This window comes from Talpa occidentalis, unplaced genomic scaffold (assembly GCF_014898055.3).
Source record: "Talpa occidentalis isolate TD23 unplaced genomic scaffold, MPIMG_talOcc4v2.1 talOcc4.12, whole genome shotgun sequence".
Lineage (NCBI taxonomy): Eukaryota > Metazoa > Chordata > Mammalia > Eulipotyphla > Talpidae > Talpa > Talpa occidentalis.
In genome coordinates this window covers 94,716,616-94,737,583 of record NW_023601212.1, presented here as the reverse complement: position 1 = coordinate 94,737,583, position 20,968 = coordinate 94,716,616, and the positions used below count along the sequence as shown (strand labels likewise).

Here is a 20,968-nt window from a genome sequence, read left to right as displayed (position 1 = left end):
CGAGGAGTGAGCAGGGCAGTGCAGACCATCCCAGCAGGGCTGCTGTGCCCCACGATGCTGCGGTGCCAGTTCCTGCCTTCGGTAGTACTGAGGAAAACTTTTAGCTTAAAAGCTACTCTTCAAAGAATCATTCAGTAATAAGTAAGGGGGCAGACGTTACTGGACATGGGGTGTGGTACGGGGGGAATGTGAAAGAAGTGCTGACACCCCGCACACAAATTTATGCTACTGACTTGTGTTTTACAGATTTCAAAGCAATTTTATGCATTCTCATTTTTACTCTTCACAGCAAGGGCAGTCAAGCAGGTATTTTAATAATCACCTACCATTTGTCAGGCACTGCTGGTGGACTGCCCGGCCCGTTGTTGGGAATTTAATATCCATGATCTGATTTCACAAAGTAATCATCATCTCCATCTCTCAAATGAGGAACACGGGGTTTAGAGAGTCTACATAACCTGTCCAAAGACCCAAGGCTCACAAGTGGCAAAGCCCATGTTAGTCCCCATGTCAGTGACTTCAAAGCTGGCACGTCTACGTGTGACACTGCAGCCGTACAAATACACTATACCACTATACACACTATAGGCTTCAGCGAGGAGTAGCTTCTGAAGTGTAGCACCCAGCAGAGGAAGAGTGGCTAGACTTTCCCAGGGGGGAGGTCTAATTTGGCGTTCTCCCAGCCACACTGAAGCCACACCACAGACTTAATCGCAGGGTCCCTGTCTTCCATTTGGAGTTATCTTTAGCTCCTAATAATTCAGTCCCTTTGGATGTTATCTAAATTGTCTTCCTAAGGATTGTGGGGGAATGTCTTACAGAAACAGATCTAAGCAAATACTTAAGAAGAAACATCATTCACATCCTGCATCCAACATTATTCCTGGTGCTATGTGCTCCTCAAGTACATTTCACGCTGAAATCTACTACTACAAAATAAAAGTTCAAAGCAATGCCAAGCTTTATATACATAATCTCATAATATCCACTATCATCCAGACCATCACCCTCAATTTACAGAAAGCTTATCAAGGTTAAATAATTTGCCCAAGGTCATATAATGTAAGTAGTGTTGCAATACGGTTTCAGAGCTTAAGCTTTTAGTCCCTACAATACAGTCTGTAGTCTGACCATGCAATGGTCAGATAATTTTTTTTAAAAGTACAATAATCCGAATGGGTGTATTTTCAGAAGCTTTCATATGCTATTACTCATATAGTTACTTTATAAAAATTATATGGTTTTAGTATGTGATATTTTGTTAAATAAAAGAAAAAAATAAATTAGATATAGCATTAAAAATTTTCCATTTCTCATATTAAAGACCAAGGTATTTGAAATCTATTAGACTAAATAGCTTACAATACATATTTTCTTCAGTAATTCATGCTTAGAAAATAGAATGTTTTGTGATGGTTAATATCAAAACTATTTAAGCTCCAATGAGAGATGTGAACCTATTTAAATTTAATCCTATTTAAAAGCAAATAAAATATCTTTCAAAGAATTTGCTTGTAAAACAAGTATCTTATACAAGTTTAATGGAAGGATTAAATTACAAAAATTTATACACAGAAAAAGTACAGAAATGAACAGGTCAATGCAGGTCTCAATTCTTGGTATCCTCACCCCACACACACACCATCTTCCTCATTGCCGCTTGACATTCTCAAAGTAAATTTGCAACTCATTTTTTTTTAAAAGCACAATGGGAAAGGACACAGAAAGGAGGTAAATGAAAAAATACACTATGTAGTATATCTAACTAATAAATAGATTTGTCTTAAGTTCTTATTTCATGTGATAACTTACTAATTATTTCTTTATTTCAGAGAAAAGCCCCCCAAAAAACCCCCCAAAAAAACCCAAGCAACAATGCTTGTAAGCAGCTGACTGATCCCATAGTGTTTAGATGGGAAGGGAGGCTCCCACTTAAGTTAATACACAAAACATAAGTCCAAAACACTTACCAATTTGTACTTGTTCAGGCTGGCTGAGGGAGACAAATGCTGATGTGTCATCAATCCAGGATATCTGAATGTTACCTGAAATATCAAATTAAAAGTAGAGTGAACACCTGATCATTTAGATAGTTACCAGATTTCACATGTACATCTGATATATTTCAGTATATGTATTAACAGAAAGAGAGATGAGGTGCTGGTTTAAAACCTGATCAAAATTTCAGCTATAATCTACTATAACAGTATAGCAGTTATTTGGCTTACAACTTCAAGAGAACAGAAAAACGGGGGGGTTGAGGGGGGAAGCTACTAAAAATTTATTTTAAAAATGAAAGAAAGATCCCTTCTGGATTAAATCCTAGGGTGCCTCATCATATGAGTAATAGCATATGATTCAGATTATTGTACTTTTTAAATCCTGGGGTGCTTCATCATTAGCCAAAGTTAGAGACTTTCCTTCCAAAATCACTCATAAAAATCAGAGACCACAGAAGTTCAAAAACACAACTATTTCTTTCTGAAGACACAAACTTCAAAAACTATGAGTAGAAACATAAAATGAATTAATGTAGCAAGAATATGAAAAATGGGGGGCCTCCCTGTTGGCAGGGGTTAAAGTCTCAGTGCTATGAAGCTATCTCCAGCCACTGCAGCACGAGTTCAATCAGACAGTGGGATGGAGATGGCTGAGGAGGAGAAAGGTGATGAGGAACAGTGGGGTAGGAAGCTGGAGAAACGAAGAAGGAAAGCAGAGATCGAGTTATTTGCTGCCACACCTCCTGAAGAAGTACAGGGGACTGGAATTTTTTTAAATGGATATAAACAGCACCAGTATTTAGCAATGAAAAACATTTTAATTCCTGCTAAAATTTTTCAAAGGCTAGAATCCTTGACAGTTACTATCTTCCACTGTCAAAGAAAAAAACCCTCACTTTTTGCTGCACAGTGAGGCCCCCCGTTATGTTCTCAGATACAGAAGTCACGATCATGGGGTCACCTCTCCCCCTTCCCCCGTGCATATTGTCATTTAGATATATAATAGCAGTAAACATTTATTGAGTAGTTACTATATGCCACACACTAGTTTATAGATTAGCTCATTTAACCCTTATGACATGCCTATGAAAGAGGTGGCATTAACATTATTTGATGATTATTGTTATTGTTATTATTACCTTCACCAAAGACACAGGGATAGAGAGGCGACTTGCCTGATGTCACACAGCTGAGAGCATTTATTTTATTTAGTCGAAATTTGACTACAAAGGGATAAGAACTTAATACGAGATTTAAAAAAAAACACATATCAAAAGCTTTCAAAGGAAATGAGTCACTGCATTTCTTTATCTGTATTTAAATTAAAAACCAAGACTAGAATTCAGAAGACTTAGAGACTACCAGCAAAAACTAGGATAACTTTTCAGAAATATGGTTCCACTTACTTTTCTAAAATTAAGTGTGTAAAGCTTTTTACTTACAAAAACTAACATGTGCTTATTTTAGAAAATACAGAAAAGCAAAAAGAGGGAGAAAAAATCCTACCTAAAACACTTCTTGGTCATAACATGATACTTCTTTGCAGCCTGATTTCTATACAATGCTTTTTTAGTTATATAGAGATCCTACTTTGTATCTGCTTTTCACTCCAAATGTTAAAACAGAAATACCTCTACCAACTCTTAAACAGTTTCCATAATTTTAATGGCCACATACCAGTCTGCTGAGATACATAAACATTCATTAAAGAGTCTGCCTGAGCAGTTAGGTTTTTGCTACCTCCATTCACTTTATCCAAGAATTTTCAAAGAAAACAAATTAAATACTTCATTTATTAAAATAAGGAGGCAATGCTGAAGACGTATGAGCTGAACAGCCTTTATAACCCTAACCAGAAAAAGGCTCAACTGAACATGACTGCCTGGCTTGATGGAAAGGAAACAGCCACTCTGCCTGGCACACACCATGCGCCTTGGTCCTCTGAGACATGTTTGCCTGCTTTGACTATTCAGTGGCAAGTGGTAACCACCTGCCCTTATTAAACAAACATTCTCTGAATTGACACTGGAAATGATTTGTCCTCAACTTATTTTCCATGGTCAGCAACAGGACAATCATAGTAACTATACCTTACTTTCCATGAATTAATAGTACTCCATTGTGGAACTCCAAGTTCCTCAGATCACATTAGCTCAAATAGAGCAGCATACTAAGCTCCCCTCCACAATTCCACAGGTGAGATTAAAACCTTTATCTTAATATTAATTTATGCTCAAACTGAAGCCATCCATGTATCTCTAAACCAAGTGTAGCAAAATCATAAAAAGCAGGTGTGTGCTTGTGATTTACTTACCAAAGGCACTGAAAAGCTTGTAAAGGTCACTGGTTTTCCATTCTTTAGGGAATGTCACATGGAGAACATGGTCACGTTTAGGTTGCACTATAAGACAAATTATTAATGAGAGGTTGATAGCTGAAAAATGAACAAATGGACACTACACCAATGGTTCTTTGATGAAACTAAGGCCAAGTTTTACCAAGGGTTGTCCTTTCAAGATGTTTTACTAAATTTTTGCTTTCTCCTTTTAATCTAATTGTGTATTTGTTTATTTAGCATTCTGAATGCTACATGGTTACTGAACATGGGTTACCAAACATGGGATTGGCAGAACTCTGCCATCTTAGCCACACAAGGTACTGATACTTCATAGAACCCCAACACAGCCTCCCTTGTGGTGTAGAAGATAAGTCCCACTACTGTCAATGCTACATCCTGAGTTCAATCCCTGGCCAAGGAACTAACCCACATGGCCCAGCAGACCTCTCCTGTCTTACCCACTGCTCCCCTTAGCAGTGTATTTCCGTCAATCCACCTGTTCTGCTCCCCACTCTACCTCTGGTGAATCCTCTTATCCCCTACACCTCTGGCCTACATCCCAGCTCTTCTACATCAAAATAATAATAATAATAATAATAAATTTTTTAAATAAATATGTAGAACCTACAACTTGAACACTAGCCATGCTATACAGAAAGATCTTTTTTCAAGAAGTTCCTATGCAAATTTCTTTTTTAAAAAAAGGGTTGTCCTGTTCAAGGTGTTTTACTAAACTTTTGCTTTCTCCTTTTAATCTAATTGCACATGTGCTTATTTACTTTTAAAAAAAACACACACTGTCACACTAAATGGGCTAATTGTGTTTAAGCAGCATCAGTCCTGAGTCACAAACTTGTGCTCTCATCCCAGACCTACCACATAACTGTACAACTCCGAGCAAGAACCCAGCCGCTCTGCACATTCCTGGTTGTAAATTGGGATTGCGGAGAGTCAGCTTGCAGAATTGTTGTGAAAACGACAGTTGAACATGTTAGTCTGAGATGAAGTATGACAAAGCATGGCCTCAAACTGTTGTGCAAAAGATTGTCATCATCAAGCAGGAGTCACCCATTTCTACATCCCTTTGAATTGATGAAGGCAAAGAAACCAAGGCAAGGAAAGAGCAATGGGAGAGAAGGGCAGGGGGTAATGGGAATAAATTATCCTTCTAAGGTTTTCAATAAGAAAAGTAAATCATCCTACTAAGCTTAAATATATGCATACGTAAATAACTAGAAAGTAAAGTGCTTACTGGGTTACTGAGATAGCTAGTGCATCTTAAAGTCTACTGTACATCTTATAGGACATTACGAGTATAGAGTTCTGAGTGAAAATTGAAAAAAAAAAAGAGAGAAGATATCGTTTTTAAAAATTCAACTCATGCATCAACTGGAAAATTTAAGTACAGAGATGAGTTAATCAAGGCCCGAGGGTACCATTAACTTAAGCACAGTATTCCTATCAACCACAAAATCACTGCCCATTTTTAAGTGAATAAAGCTCTTTCTTCAGTAATAGTTTTCCTGTTATCCCTTCCAAAACACACACTTAAATGTGCAGAGGCAATGAGAAAATAAAAATTCACTTACAGTCTGGGCCTTCCAAGTTTAGATAGGGGATATCCATGACTCTCATAAGAAATAACCTACAAAGAGAAAAGAAAAAAAGAAGTAATGGATTAATTTCTTTTAAAAAACTGATACAGGCATCTATTAAATTTCCTCGAAGATGCTTCTTGATTATATTACTCCATTTCTAATGTCATTTGTAAAAGTTCTTAAGATGGACATCAAAAGCTTTTCCCTAGGGCTATATATTCAACATAAATAGGGAGCCAATTGGTCAAACTGGTTATGCCCAATACCCACGACCAGTCCTGGTTCTCAGAGGCTATTTAGTAAGCATTAGCGAAAGAAGTGAAATTTGCAACAAAGAGCTGCCTTGTTAGTCAAGAGAAAGTGAGAAAACAAATATTTATTTCTGAGTGTTAACCCTCTTCCTGGCTTATGAACACTGTCCCTATGAGTTGAGTAGTGGCCCTTAGGTTGGTGTTTTGTGAGCTGAGGACAACAGTACAGTTTCTTTTCTTTCACTGAAATGCAAAATCATTTGGATGGATCTTTCTCTTACTGGGTGGACTGCAGAGTCTGGGGTAAGTGACTAAGCTCACTGTGATCATATAGAGGCTAGCTCTCTGTTGTAAAGTAAGTGCCAATCTCAAAAACTCACACCATCATTGTCATTGAAAACCCATTAAAATTCCCATGCAAACCAATCCTTGGTAAAGAAAATGATCACCCTGATAGAAACCGCTGCAATTAGTTTAGGTACACCTTCCAAAAGGGATACAAAAGCACTTATTAAAGTGTATTTGTAAACAACCACTCTCGGTAATGCCATTCAATTTTCTTTTATTTGCGAGATTATGGAAGAACTATCAGGCATTCTCTTGTTTGTGAGATGATTTTAATGAGGTTAAGATAGTGATATATTGTGTAGAGACCACATTATACAGCAAATTATAAAGGCAGTCCAAGTGCCCAAGAAGCAATTAGTTTGGCTTCACTGACCTGCAATTAAGCTGCATTATTACCAGGCATTCAAAAGCCAAGCAGGGGGCCTCCCCGGTGGCGCAGCGGTTGAGCGCTGGGTTGCGAAGCTGCCCGCAGCCTCAGCGGCGCCGGTTCAATCCCCGGCTGCTCCCCGGCCACCGGAGGAGGGTCCCACATGGTGCGCAGACCTCTCCTGCCACCCGCTGCTCCCCTCAGCAGTGTACTTCGGTCCTTCTGCCTGCTCTGCTCCCCGCTCTGGCTCTGGTGAATTCTCTCACCCTCCCGCGCTTCTGACTGTACCCAGTGCATGTATAAACAAAGCAAGCAAACAAACAAATAAATAAATAACATGCCTCTATAAAAAAAAAACAAAAAAAAAAACAAAAGCCAAGCAGGGCATGATCTAGTTTACAAATGGAACATCAGCAAGAAAAACACTGTTGTGTTGACACCAGAACAAACATAAGTCATGGTACTCGGTGGATTGAGAGCTTGTTCCCTGGACTACAATTCAATAAACCAGATCCTAAGGTGAGAAAGTGAAGAAACCAAATTTATTTTAGGCTCATGTGAACTATTCTGATCTGGTAGTTGTTTCGCTGAATTTAAGAAACAGGATCTGCAATGTCAGAAGACAATAAGAACATAAAGCACGTAGTAGGTTCTTAGTGGTAGCATCTATTACTATTATTGGAAACCAGAAACTGGAAAATTATTCCTGAACTAGAAGGCTGAATATTTTTATGCTTCAGATAATTTTCAATTATCCATTTAGTAAATTTAGAGATGGTGTCCAAGTTAAAAAAAAAAAAAAGACTTTAATTTAAAAGTTCATGTGTATCAGATACCACAAAAATATTAATTTTTACGCTAATTTTAAAGAAAAGTAAAAGCTGAATTGACAAGATGCTCATTGTTATGCTGTCAAATACCTGATCATCAAAACCAACATTGAGATTCAATAATATATGGGGGTTGGTAAATTACAGTTCATCATTTCAACAGAACATTAAACAATCAAAATAAGTCCAAAACTTCAAAACGTAGATAAGTGGTGGTACAATTTTAAGTTTTAAAAAGCACAAAATTTTAAGATTACAGCTTTGTAAAATATTTATGTCATTACACCAAGGATAATACCTCTCCCCCCGCCCCTCCCCCAGGAAAAAAGCCAATGGGTTTGGGAAAATGAGCTTTGGGTTTTGTTTTTTTTTTGTTTTTTTTACATTCCTTTCACTATAATTTCATTAATGTAAACAAGAAGACAAAGGCTGTCAAAATGGGAGGGAGGGTTAGGTTTCAACTAGAGACGTTTAGAGAAAGCCCAAAAGTGGCAAGACGGGGAGCCAGCCTTCTGCAGCCTGTGCTCCTTCGCCTGAGGTAGGAAGAGGTGTGGAGAGCAAGTTTTATTTCTAAAATCAGCACATCTCAATAACAAGTACACAAAACCTATTTTCCTATAAATACAAACAAGGGTTACACTTGATAAGACTTCCCAAATTTATCTCACCATGTGAATGTTTAAAAAACACTTTTGAAAGCTACCTTCATTCAAGCAACATCCAGGCTATTTGTTCTCTAATATTTCACCTGAATCGTAAATACCACCGCTGCTATTTCAAATCTATTCTCAGCTGAAACAGTCCAAAGGTTTTTTATTAATTAATTGACTCTACCTTTCTGCTTACTCAATAATCTGTCAAAAAAAAAATTTGTTTCAAATGAATTATTAATAACACTTCTCACTTTCCCCCTCTGTCTCCAGCTTACCCTGGACTTTAAAAGAGAACTGCAACAGTCCCAAACCGGGAAGAACAGGAAACCAGCTGTGTGAGTGAGGCTCGGCAGATGTGCCAGTGGACAGAGCTGGGCCTTGCAATCCCGAGACCCACTAAAATTGCAGCTGAGTGTGGTGGAGCTGCAGCAAAGGGGCATGTCCCCCAGCCCCTCAAGTCCGGCTGTGACACCCCCGCCCTTGTGAAGTCAAGTGAGAACACCGCATTGTATGCATACAGCCCACGGGAACTGGCCATCAAAAGGCCCACACTGACTCCCTGGCATGATCTGATGAACTGTTCATCTGACTTGACAGATTTCATTTTAACAAAGGAGGAAATGCGGAGGCAAGCAGAGATGCTGATACATACAAGAAAGGACATTCCTGTGAGCTGGACTGAAGAGCAATCCCTCCCAGCAGGCCTTTCATCTGCAGGCACCAGCGACACTCAACCACCATTCACATTTCTCATTCTTTCTGTTTGGTGAGGGTCCCCGAGGGCTGCAATTTGGTTAAGATGCTTGAGAGGGAGCAGGACGCTTTCTGATGAAATCTTATTTTAGCACTTCTCTGAAGGATTGACACTAACTCTTTCAAGACTAAATTTAAAATTCCCATTCCATACAGTGGCCAATTTGACCCCAGGATTCTATCCTCAGAAACTGTATAACTCAATTCACATGCTAAAGGCCAACAGATGAACTGAACTCTTTCTGACATCATCAGTGTTTTATTTATTTATTTATTTATTTATTGATCGTCAGTGTTTTAAAGTCCCACTATTAATGACTGGAGATGCTGTTGATCCCAGCTTTCTGACTTATCCAGAAAGCTCACAGCTCACTCCAGGTTTTTCTCAGCAGATGGGGAACTTCAGCTCAGACTTAACAGGCTCCACAGCGAAGGCAGTGTTCGATGATTCTATCTCCAGAGACGTCCATCGCCATGACCCATACACTGACCCATGTGGCACTCGCCAAGAGCCATCCCCTCTCAGGCTTGCTGATCAGGGTAGTATGACACTGTGACCAAGACCATGTGACAGGGACCCTCGTCATCAAAGAATTTCATTCCAGAAACGAAACTTCTCAGGAGAACCTTGAGACCTTATCAAACTGTGGTTCCCCAGACCAGCTACCCCGGCACCACCTGGGAACATGTTAGAAACACAGGCCAAGTCCTACCAACTCAGACACTGAGAATCACTGAGTTAACAGGAAAAGGGTGAGTTCAAGGTGTGTGGTTAACTGCTATTAGTAGTGATTCGCTTATTAGTTGGGTAATTATGACTCGTGCCAACTTCTCCAAAAATGTATTAGTCTTTATGATTAGTTTGCATGAAAAGATTTGGCCTAACACAACACAAAACTAGTGAAACAAATGCCAAAGGCTACCTCAAAATTTAGGAAGCAGTAACTGAAGGTTTTGACTACTCCCTGAACCAGGAATACAACTGTGGCAAGCAATGAGCTCTCAGGAAGAGACAAATTTGGGGCAATTACTGCCGATAGCTATTGTTCTTCTCATTTTTAAGAAGTTTAAAAAAATGACTTCTACTCCTCGCTTGGCAACTCGCGGGAAAAAATCCTAACCTGTTCTGGGAACTGGCCACAACTGAGCAGCTCTAGCATCACACTCTGAGCTCTAGCTATGAAGGCAGCACAGTGACGGGCCAACACGAGAGGCAAGTGCACGGCACAGGGGTTGGGCACCTCCAGCCTTATCAAAAGTCTCTGATCTCACCAACAAGTTTCAGACACAGCCACCGGCAACCCCAGAACGCACAAGACTGCTCTAAGAAGTACACTGAGATCAAAGGTTATTCTTTGATGACACAAGAGTTTGCCTTGGATTCTGGCTTATCTAAAACATTCCCTAGATGTCCGGTGAATAAAAAAGGATTGCAAAACAATGCCAGGATTGACCTACTTTCAGCAGCCAGTGCAAGAAGACAAAAAAGGCCAAATGTGATGTTCACAAATGCACAAAGTCCTGAAGGTGACTCAGGAATGCTCTGCCCCAGGGGCCCAAATCTCTGGGAACTGAAAAGATCATTTGAATTCTCTAAAATGTTGCCTTACCGGGGATCATGCCCAGCGAAATAAGCCAGAAAGAAAAAGAAAAATACCAGAGGGTCTCACTCATAGCAGGAATTTAGAAAACCTAAATAAGGGACCAGGAAAAAGACTAATTATAATAAAGTAAAAATCAAAATCAACAAGCAACTATAAACCAGAAACACACTTGGGGGGGGGGGAGTAGGATCAAAACAAGAAGGGTGGGAATTGTATGGGGGACTATAACCAAGATGAAAATGCATACATTGTGCAAAAAATGAAAAATGATGTAAAAAATACATAAAATAAAATATATATTAAAAAAAACCCTCACATTATAGAAAAAGCCAAAGCTATCAATTTTTACTAAGGTAGAGCAATGCATCTCAACCTATTTGTGCAGGACTGGTTGGTTTTCATTCATTGTACACCAATACTTTGTAAAACAAGCATTTACTTTGGGAAAAAATGAAAATAAAATTATTTATGAAATAAAAAAAAATGTTGCCTTACCAAATCTATGTAACAAATCAAAGAATCAATTCAGAAAGGAAGGAAAATATTTAATATTTAATTTTGCTCCCATAGAACAGATTTTCTATGAGAAGCTGAGAGAGAGAGAGTTGCACTGGTGGCCACTTTAAGGAGCAACTGACAAAGCACCATGGTGGACACACAGGGCAGCAGAGGCCTGGGCAGTGAAGGCCCGGCCAATGGGAAGCCCAGCACAAAGGCAGAGTTCTACTTGAGCCATGAGGTGCCACCTGGCAAACTGAAAAGCCATCCACATGATACCCTAGCTTTACTGTCCTTAGAAAATCCCTAATTGTATATATTTTTTAATTACAAGATTCTGTAACTAGTGTAATCTTATGAGATCATGGGATCTCAACAAACAGATGAAAAAGAAAACATACTCGTAGGGGGCCTCCCTGGTAGTACAGGCGGTTGAACGCCACGCTGTGAAGCTGTCCACAGCCTCTGCAGTGCTGGTTTGATCCCCCCCGGCCACAGAGCAACCCACATGGCACAGCAGACCTCTCCTGACTCGCCCGCTGCTCCCCTCAGCAGTGTATTTCAGTCAGTCTGCCTGTTCTGTTCCCCGCTGTCTCTGGTGAATCCTCTCACCCTCCTGCACATCTGGCCTGTACCCCGGTTCTTGTATAAATAAATAAATCTTAAAAAAAAAAAAATAGTGGTAGGAAATTCACTAACATGTGTCTTTTCCTGTTTTGGCTTCTTTTTCTTCCAGTGGGTAATCATGTGTCTCCACTAGGAAAAGAAAATGTTTTCCCAACATGACAATATAATGCACTTTCAGCCTCATTTGCTCCTCTGCTGTCTGGGAGGACAGTCCATTAGTCGAGGAATCAGGAAGCAGGTTCCCTCAAGTTCAGGGGCTTACCCTTGGCCACCATGGGGCAGTCAGGACTCAGACCCAAAGCTCCTCACTACTAACCCTACACTGATGGTCCCTCCCACTCCCACATTTGGTGTTTAACCTGAACCTGAATTACTTTCAAGGCCTGGTGTCTCAGCAGAAGCATCAAGGCACAAGTCAGGATTTTAGCCTGAATCACTCCCCAAGATCCTACAGTACCTATGTGGAACAAGAGGTGCAAATGTCCTGGAGACCTTTATTATTATTATTATCATCATCATCATCATCATCAGTAGTAGTAGTAGTAGTAGTAGTAGTAGTAGTAGTAGTAGTAGTTAGTAGTAGTAGTAGTTAGTAGAAGTAGTAGTTAGTAGTAGTAGTAGTAGTAGTAATACCCTAAGGACTGATTAAGTTAGTGCTTCCTGCAGGAGAGAGCACAGGGAAAGGAACTAAGGCTACTGTCTGCGGACAAGTAGACGGAATTTTCAAGGCAATGGGAACAAAAGGAGGCAAAGAGAGCCATTCCTCCAGGTCAAGAGGCCAACCTTCCCTGTCTGCACAGCTGCCTGAGCACTGGGCTGCCCACTCACACCGGCCCCCACACACCATGACCACCATCAGGATTCAGTGCTAAGTGGGACCTGGAGGTGTCTGAATACATATGCTTATTTTTCTCAATGTAGGGTTTGTATACACCATGCCAGGCTGAATGATGTAGAAGGATCGCTAATGTTATAACATCTTAAAAAAACAAACAAACAAACAAAAAAACCCAGTTTATTCTGGTTTCTTTCCTAAGCAAAAGGAAAAAACCTCAAGCCCCTAAACTCTTCATTCTTCCTCCTAGAAACTCAGTATTTCATTCAATGAGTAAAAATGTGATTTGTTCAGCAGCTTTCGTTAAGACTATCTTCTTAAAAAGCTTTCTCTCCAAAAAGGAGATTTCCAAGTAAAATCACACTCCACTTATGCCACTGCAGACTGGGATACAGAAATGTTGAGTAGAATCTAATCTCAACACAATTTGAGCAGTGAATTAATGTGTAGCTCACCCCGGTCCCCAACCTTCCAAAGGAAAATGGAAACCTTTACCAACTGCCAGCTCTGCTGCACTTGCAAGTGGTCTTGGCACTTGCTTCAGGGCACAGCATTAAAGCACTTCCTAAGAACCCTGTGTGCCGGGCTCATCGTGATACATATTTATGTGCTGTGAAAAACTAATTTTATCATCCAGACTAGGAAGCATGCAGACACCTCTCACAAAATAAGCACATTTATTTGGCTCACGAACGCTCTTGTGTAAAATCACAGGGCGCCCACTGGCTAGAAGGGAATGAATGTGGCATCCTTTATTTTAATTTCACTCAAGTGGGGGGCATACAATTTTCAAACTAGTTACTTGAGGTTTTGACAAATAGAGCATTACCGGGACATTTGTCCTGCAGCCAACTCGTGCCCTTTCTTAAACAGAGAGGCAATGTGAGAAACAAAAGTAGAAAGGGAAAGGGAGTAGGGGGGAGGAGAGAAAGAAAACCAGCAGCTCATTTGAGCAGTCTCCCTCTAATGAACCCTATCAAATTACCTCAAATAAAAATGTTAAACTAAGCATTATACAAAGGCAACGTCTGCAGGGCCTGTAAAACAACAGATTGTAAAATGTCAGAGGAAACGGCCCCCCACACAATCCAACAGTCAAAGTCAATATCTTTTAGAATCACTGCTCAGACCAAACACTGAGAGAAAAAGGAATCTTCCAAAGATACTAGCTTTGTCTCTTAAGAAAATGCACCACCAGCTGTAAAATTAACTCTTTAAAGACTAGGGGCTGCAGAAAAAGAGCCCACACGTGGAGGCCAGTCCTGGCGTGTCCCTGATTCTGCCCATGGCCTCTGCTTTAAAATCGAGACCTCATCATCCACCTCTGAGGACTGTCAGAAGGTACAGCCACACAGCTGAGTACTGAAGAATAGAAGCTTTTGAATGAGATATTTGGTAGTTTGGCTAAATTTCTTAAAAGGATTGTACACTACTAACCCTTGACTCTTATAGATTAATGGCTATGTAGCCTTGGAAATGACCGTGGCCTCCTTGCTCCTAGCCAGACCAGAGGAAGGCAAGGAGCACCTAAGAACTCTGACTCTGCCATTAACATGTGTGGAGTGGGCTGAGCAGTGGCCTTCAAATAGGCGAGTCCACACGCTTACCCATGGAACCTGTGCATGTTGCCTTACTGGGAAAAAAGGGACTTAGCAGATGTCATTAATAATTAAGGGTCTTGGCTCGCCCTGACCAGCCCCTCGGCTAACACCTGGACACCGGCAGGATGCCGGCTTATCACTCTTCTCTCATGGACTACGAAACCAGACTGATTGGCAACATGGCACTTTTGCCTATCAGGAGTCAGTTCAAAGGACCTGCCCCTAGAGAGACAAAAGATACAGATATTGTGGATGAAGCCATCTATTACTTCAAAGCCAATGTCTTCTTCAAAAACTATGAAATTAAGAATGAAGCTGATAGGACCTTGATATATATCACTTTCTGTATTTCTGAGTGTCTAAAGAAACTCCAAAAGTGCAATTCCAGAAGCCAAGGTGAGAAAGAAATGTACACGCTGGGAATCACGAATTTGCCCATTCCCGGAGAGCCTGGGTTTCCAGTAAATGCAATTTATGCCAAACCTGCCAACAAACAGGAGAGGATGCGTTGTACCTCCTTTGTTTAGAAGTGATGAGGGCCTACTTACAGCAGCTGAGGCAAGAGACTAGATTGAGACTCTGCGAGAAGGTTTTTGACCCACAGAATGATAAACCCAGCAAGTGGTGGACTTGCTTTGTGAAGAGACAGTTCATGAACAAGAGTCTTTCAGGCCCTGGACAGTAAAGCCAGCCCAGCAGACGCCAACTCGTCAGCCATGGCCAGCGCTTTACAGCAACATGTACACAGTTCTTTGCATTTATATCTTGGAGTTTTATACAGAAGGAGAAGTGAACATGTCTTTTCTTGAAAAGCTCTCTATCAACCTCCTGTTCTGTTCCCCACTTTGTCTCTGGTGAATCCTCTCACCCCCTACATCTCTGGCCTATCCCCCATTTGTTATATGCATAAATAAATAAATCTTAAAAAAAAATAATTAAGGGTCTTGTGATGAAGACATTATCCTGGACTATCCTCATGGGCCCTAAAAGCCATCACGAGTGTCCTTAGAGGAGAAAGGCAGGAGAGAGAATACGCACTCCCAGAGGCGGTGTGACCGTGGAGGCATGGGCCACACGATGTGGCCACAGGCCAAAGAATGCCAGAAGTCTCTGGAAGCTAAGAAGCTGAGGAACAGATTCCTCCCCAGGGCCTCTGGAGAAAGCACAGTGCTACCTAAACCTCAACTTCACACTTGTGGCCTCCAGAACAGTGCAAGAATAAATTTCTATTGTTTCAAGCTACCCGGCTTGCGGTGATTTGTTGCAGCAGCCACAGGAAACTACTGCAATACCCGATGATGGCGGAGGAGAGCTGCTGAAATGTAGATCCAGGGGCAGATTGATTTTTTTACCTCAGCAAATTACTTGTTTATCATAATGGTAAACAAATTACTGAGCCCGAGGGAAATGTACTTTCAAGTAACCAGAGCAAATGCAAGGCTGGAAGAGCTCAGTACACGGGCAGCCCCCGGAGAGCCGGCACAGCTGGCAAGCCAAGCAGACTCTGGAGGGTGGCGACGCTTTCAGAGTTCCTTAAAAAGCAACCCCTTGATGAAGCCACAGAAGCGGCATACCTGGTCCGTTCTCTGGCCATCGAGAATGCAATAAGGCACAACCTGAGGCAAGCACCTCTGGCACCGGAAGAAGTCATGGAAATGCACTACCTCCCTGGCCTCAGAAGCCAGCGCAAAGGCTTGAGGAGGTCCGACTGCTCAGACTCACCTACCTGTCACCTTTATGAAAAATCAAAGAACTGACGACCTTCGGGGTAATCATGCCAAGCCAAACTCTGGGGATTCTTTCTATCCTGGTATTTTGGGGAACCTAACATAAAATGAACATGACTCAGAGCAAAATAAAAGGCCTGGGTTAGGGTATGGGAGAGCAGAACACTTCTGTGTACTGGGAAAGATACATTCAGGGAAGTAGGGAGGAACTGGCTTTAGGCCTTCTGGAACCGGGGATGCTGTGGGAAGCACTTGCAACAAACACTGAGATTTTACTCCTCATGCCCCCTCATTCCAAATTTGCACAATATGGGAGAAAATAGTCTTCATTTTCACGGAAGGGTTTGCTTCCTAGGCTTTTATGATTCAAGACATAACATCCACAACAGCACCACAGTCCGCACACCTAACCCATTTGGTAGAAGAAGGGAGAGGACGTTACTCCTTCAACCACCATTCATATAAAATTGAAGGACAACTACCACCAGGTTCTTGGCAAAGCTGCCAATCTGGCAGAAAAGCTCCCAAGGTCACCACTGCTATTATTTGTCTCCATCCGGCCTGCCCTGGGCTCCTCGGATCAGGCATCACTGGGCCTTCTGGGGGAGGGACAGCTGTGGCCGGCACAGCTGCTCTGGGGGCAGACAGATGGAGGGGGCTGCCCGCTCCCCTCTGCTGCCCACACACCACAGCGTCACCAGCAGGTTTGGCGCAGCACATGTGACTGCAACCAAAAGGTTGGGCAGATTTTTCTGCTTGTTCCCAATGCAACCTCGTAGCAAGACCTTGTCAATAAAGAACCAAAGGCAGTTATAAAAGGCTTCCTTAAGACAACTTCTAGGTTGGCCATTGTCTCTAAATATTTTACCACCATCAAGCAATTCTGCCTCCTTCCCCCAACAAGAGAGAGAGATTTTCACCCACAGATGCTCAGCAGAGAACACAAAGGCCACTGTGCTGCTCTACTACTGCCCCCCAATACCACGAAAAACTCCATTCACAGTATTTTCTTGGAAGTTCACCGTAATGAAAGTAACAGGAACAGCGACACTCTGTACACCCCGCCACATTTGGTGCAACACCAAACAGCTCTCACCAGGTCAAAAGACCCCTCAGGGTTACCTGACAAAGTGGCCATTCACCAGCTCCATGTCACAGGTGTGCAGCCCCCTCCCCAGAGAGGACGAGCGTCCCACCACAGCGGCCCAGCATGTCCACCCCAAGGCCATTCCTCTCATTAAGGCCCCGCTGCCTGGCCCATGAGTCTGTCCCATCGAGGTGATTACATAGCTTTACATATCAAGGTTTTCATGCCCAAGAAGTTATCTCAACATAAAACAGCAATCCAAACAGAAAAGGAAAATGCTCCAGGTGTTGCAAAATGTCAAGAGTTTCAAAAGATTAAAATCTCACTGAAGCAACAAGTTGCTCAAAAAGACACAGTTCATAAAAGGACAAATTTCAAGAGACAGAAAAGTGGATCTGAGGTCACCAGGGGTAGAAGGGCAGTTGGAATGGGGAGCTACTGCTTGATAAGAGTTTTTGCCTGGGGAGAGAAAAAGGTGTGCAAGGAAAGAGTGGTGGTGGCTGTACAACATTGTGAATGCAATTAATGCCACAGAACTGTGTACTTAAAAACTGTTAAAGTGGCAAACTGCATGCTATACATATATATACATATATATATACTACTGTGACACCATAATTTTTAAATATTAATAATGCAATATACAAAAAAAAACCACTGAATTGTATGGTATGTGAATTTATATCTTAAAAAAGCCTGCAATGGGTCACTTAGTTACTACTATTTCTCTGCTCTCTTCTCTCAATAAAAATCTATAACTAAAATTGCTACACAGCACATAGACGGAAATAACTATACACCCCAAATGGGAAAAGCAGGAAAAAAAGCAAACAAGACATTCAAATATTTTCCCTGAGCACCTTTTAGTTACAAGCAGTCTTTTCCCTCCCCTCATTCCTGTTCAAGACTCCTAATTGAATACAAAGCCCGACTTATAGGGCAGGTTCAGTACAAAAGTTACAAACATATGATGCCTTCTCAGTGCCTTCTCAGAACAAAACAGCCCTCCAAAGGCTCATCCCTCTGGTGTGAGAAGCACAACCTCAAAGTACAAGTGTTCTCACAGCAGAGCAGCTGACTGAGGCCTACAACATGCCAGGCACTGTGCATTTTACCCCCTACATCCTTAAAATGGGCACCTGCATTCTCAATTGACAGATAAGGAAAGTGGGCCACAGAGATGCTAAGCACTTGCCCAGGATGACACAGGTATCAGAGTGGGGCTGGTCCCTGAGCCCAGAGACCAGGGACGACACCATGTCCCGAGGTTAAGCAATCCTACTGGAGAAATCAAATGACATTTAATTGTAAATGCAAATAGAAACCAATTAGGATGAGTGTTGTGACACTCATGGCCCCATGTGCCATATCAATAGCACCAACTGTCTTATAATTTGCTTATGCTGGCAAGTTGGAAGTCTCTAGGGGGTGAGCGGGGTTACTGTACCACTTCTACCTGACCTGAACAGGACACGCAGAACTGAAAACTGACAGCAAACACCAGGAATCAGAACAGATTTGCCTCACCCTCTTGTTCTTCCAGTACCTTCTGCTCTTCTGTTTGAGGGAGAAACAGGAAAGGCTACAGAGGGTCCCCCTATAGGTGGAAGGTACAGTGCTAGTCTTTAGTACTTTGTTTTCTTCTAATCTATCAGGTTAAAACCTCTCTGATGTTAAATATGAACTCATACATTTTATAAGAAAAAGCTTCTGCTGGCACAGGATTGCTTTCTATGTAGGAAAGGGGAGAAAACACCAGTGTGCTCTACTTCAGGCACCGTGTCTCCCACTCTAGGCTCGGGGCTATTATATGTACCTCCACCACCTTCCATAAACTGATGTCTCCAATTGAATACCAAAATGTTTTAAAATGCTCCAAATCAAAGCAATCTTGCTGCCATTATGTACCAATCTGACACACTTCATCAACATCTTTTTTTATCAGCCAACACTAAATGGTAGGTACTAGTAAAAGGGAACCCTTTGCTTTGCCATTGATTACTCCAATTTTATACCCACAGGATGACAAAGTTTCTTCTGTATCATTAAACCAGAAACATATTCTGCCACCACATCTGCTTTTTTCAACCTCCTTGTATGTTAAACTCTTTTATATTCCAAGAAAGGAAAATAATATATACTGGGCACCTAAAGAGATAAAGTACTAGGTGCCATCAAAGTCCTTTCAGATCTCCCACAATCTTTATAACCTCCATGGAGAAATTTTAGCCTAGTTTTACATAGAAGGAAATCATTTGTCCACAAGTATATCATTGCTCCTTGTTATGGCTTGTCTCCTCAACTATGATTTGGAAAAAACATCCGAACTGTGTCAGCCCAGGAAGCCCTAGATGTCTAGAAGAATTCTGGTGAGATTCAGAACACCTGTGTCGTGAACAAGATGGCCGTCCTACATAGTAATATGCGGTGATTCTTTCTTTTTAGTTTAATTACTTACGGAGAAAAGCTGAAACAAGAAACTTGCTAATTTCCTTCCTCTTTCTAAGAACTGAGGTAAGAGGAAAATGACCTTCCCCAAAACCCTTCATAAAAGGTTAGCTACAAGAGTATAAGGTGTCTTGCAGAAACTGATGACTGCTAATAGAACATAAGGCAAAAGTCTGATTCTGCGCTTCTGTGGTGCAATATAAAATAAAAGCAGAGTATTTTTAGTTCTTTCCAGCCTAAAAGGATTGACCAAAGGAGCTTCTCTAAGTCTGGTTTTCCAGGCATTGATTAAAAGTGACCACAGTTATAAAAGGAGGTCGGCCGTTTCCTGCCCAGAGGGCTGCAACCAACGGCGTGCGTCCCCACAGCCTGCCATTAGCAGCGAGCGGCCTGTTCCGGGTCTCCTCGCTCAGCACCCTCAGGACTTTCATTCTGAATCCAACAGCAAGGAAACTGTGGGAGGTCCCTGGGCTAGGAGAGGGACAAAATGGCACCATGAGAAATCCTGCTGGGACATCCTTCCCAAGAAGGCCTACGGACTCCAGCCAAAAGCTAATTTAGATTAATACAGAAATAGGTGGAGTTTATTTCCCCTTCAGGTTTACTTTTTAAACATAAATCTGGTACAAGCAGAACAAAATATTATTTGCATATGTGGGTAGCTTGATGTCCATCCAAATTTGTGTTAGGACTACACATATTTGGTTAGGCTCACATTTAGAAAAGCCTGGTGCCAAAGCAAATAAACCTTCAAAAAAATACAGAGATTTTTCTAAAGTCGACCACTTGAGACAATGTGGATGGCAACTGGTGGATATTTTTGTACCAGGGTGACCTTGAAAACATGACAAAATCCGAATTTTAATGTCATAGCTCGAACATCCATGTCAATAAGAATGAGGTCAATATTAACACACAGAGAGATGTCAAAAGAAGCAAATGCTTTTCCCACTTTTTAAATGGGTTAAGAATTAAGTCTGTGCTTGACCAAGCTAGAGTGATACTTGACCAACATAGAATAGTAAAAACAGTTCTTATTTTGTGTTGTAAATACTGCTGGAATTTTTTCTCTTCAAAGATAAAGAAAATATTCTTTCCTTACAAATGGGGGGAAAGAGCAAAAAATCAAATTTGGCAAGAATTTTCAGTGCACTATCACAAGAGGATTCCTGAATCCTCAATGATTTTTCACGTGCATCTATGTTCAGGGAAAAAAGATACGGAATGGATCATGTCCCAATTTAAAATGAAGAGGTGTAGCTGTTGAATAATAGTCCTGCATATCAATATTAAATTGATATAAAAACATATGAAATCTTAGGGTAGCCTTTCTTCTTTTTGACTGCTCTTCATGTTGGTCAGACAAGTTACTGGTAAACCAGATACAAGCTCTATCTAACTCG

General features: G+C 41.3%; 1 protein-coding gene and 1 pseudogene across 1 annotated transcript in view; one reads left to right on the top strand and one right to left on the bottom strand.

The window, feature by feature from the left end:
* The window catches only part of PARN (poly(A)-specific ribonuclease), a 129,895-nt gene that overhangs the window by 76,903 nt on the left and 32,024 nt on the right, over window positions 1–20,968 (bottom strand). Inside the window, exons 19-21 of the mRNA XM_037507572.2 lie at window positions 5,928–5,983; window positions 4,315–4,401; window positions 1,971–2,045 (exon numbers count right to left, since the gene is read on the bottom strand). Of these exons, the coding sequence (XP_037363469.2) occupies window positions 1,971–2,045; window positions 4,315–4,401; window positions 5,928–5,983 (218 nt within the window). The remainder of the gene's footprint in view (window positions 1–1,970; window positions 2,046–4,314; window positions 4,402–5,927; window positions 5,984–20,968) is intronic.
* On the top strand, window positions 14,429–14,988 carry LOC119241908 (actin-related protein 2/3 complex subunit 3-like; annotated as a pseudogene).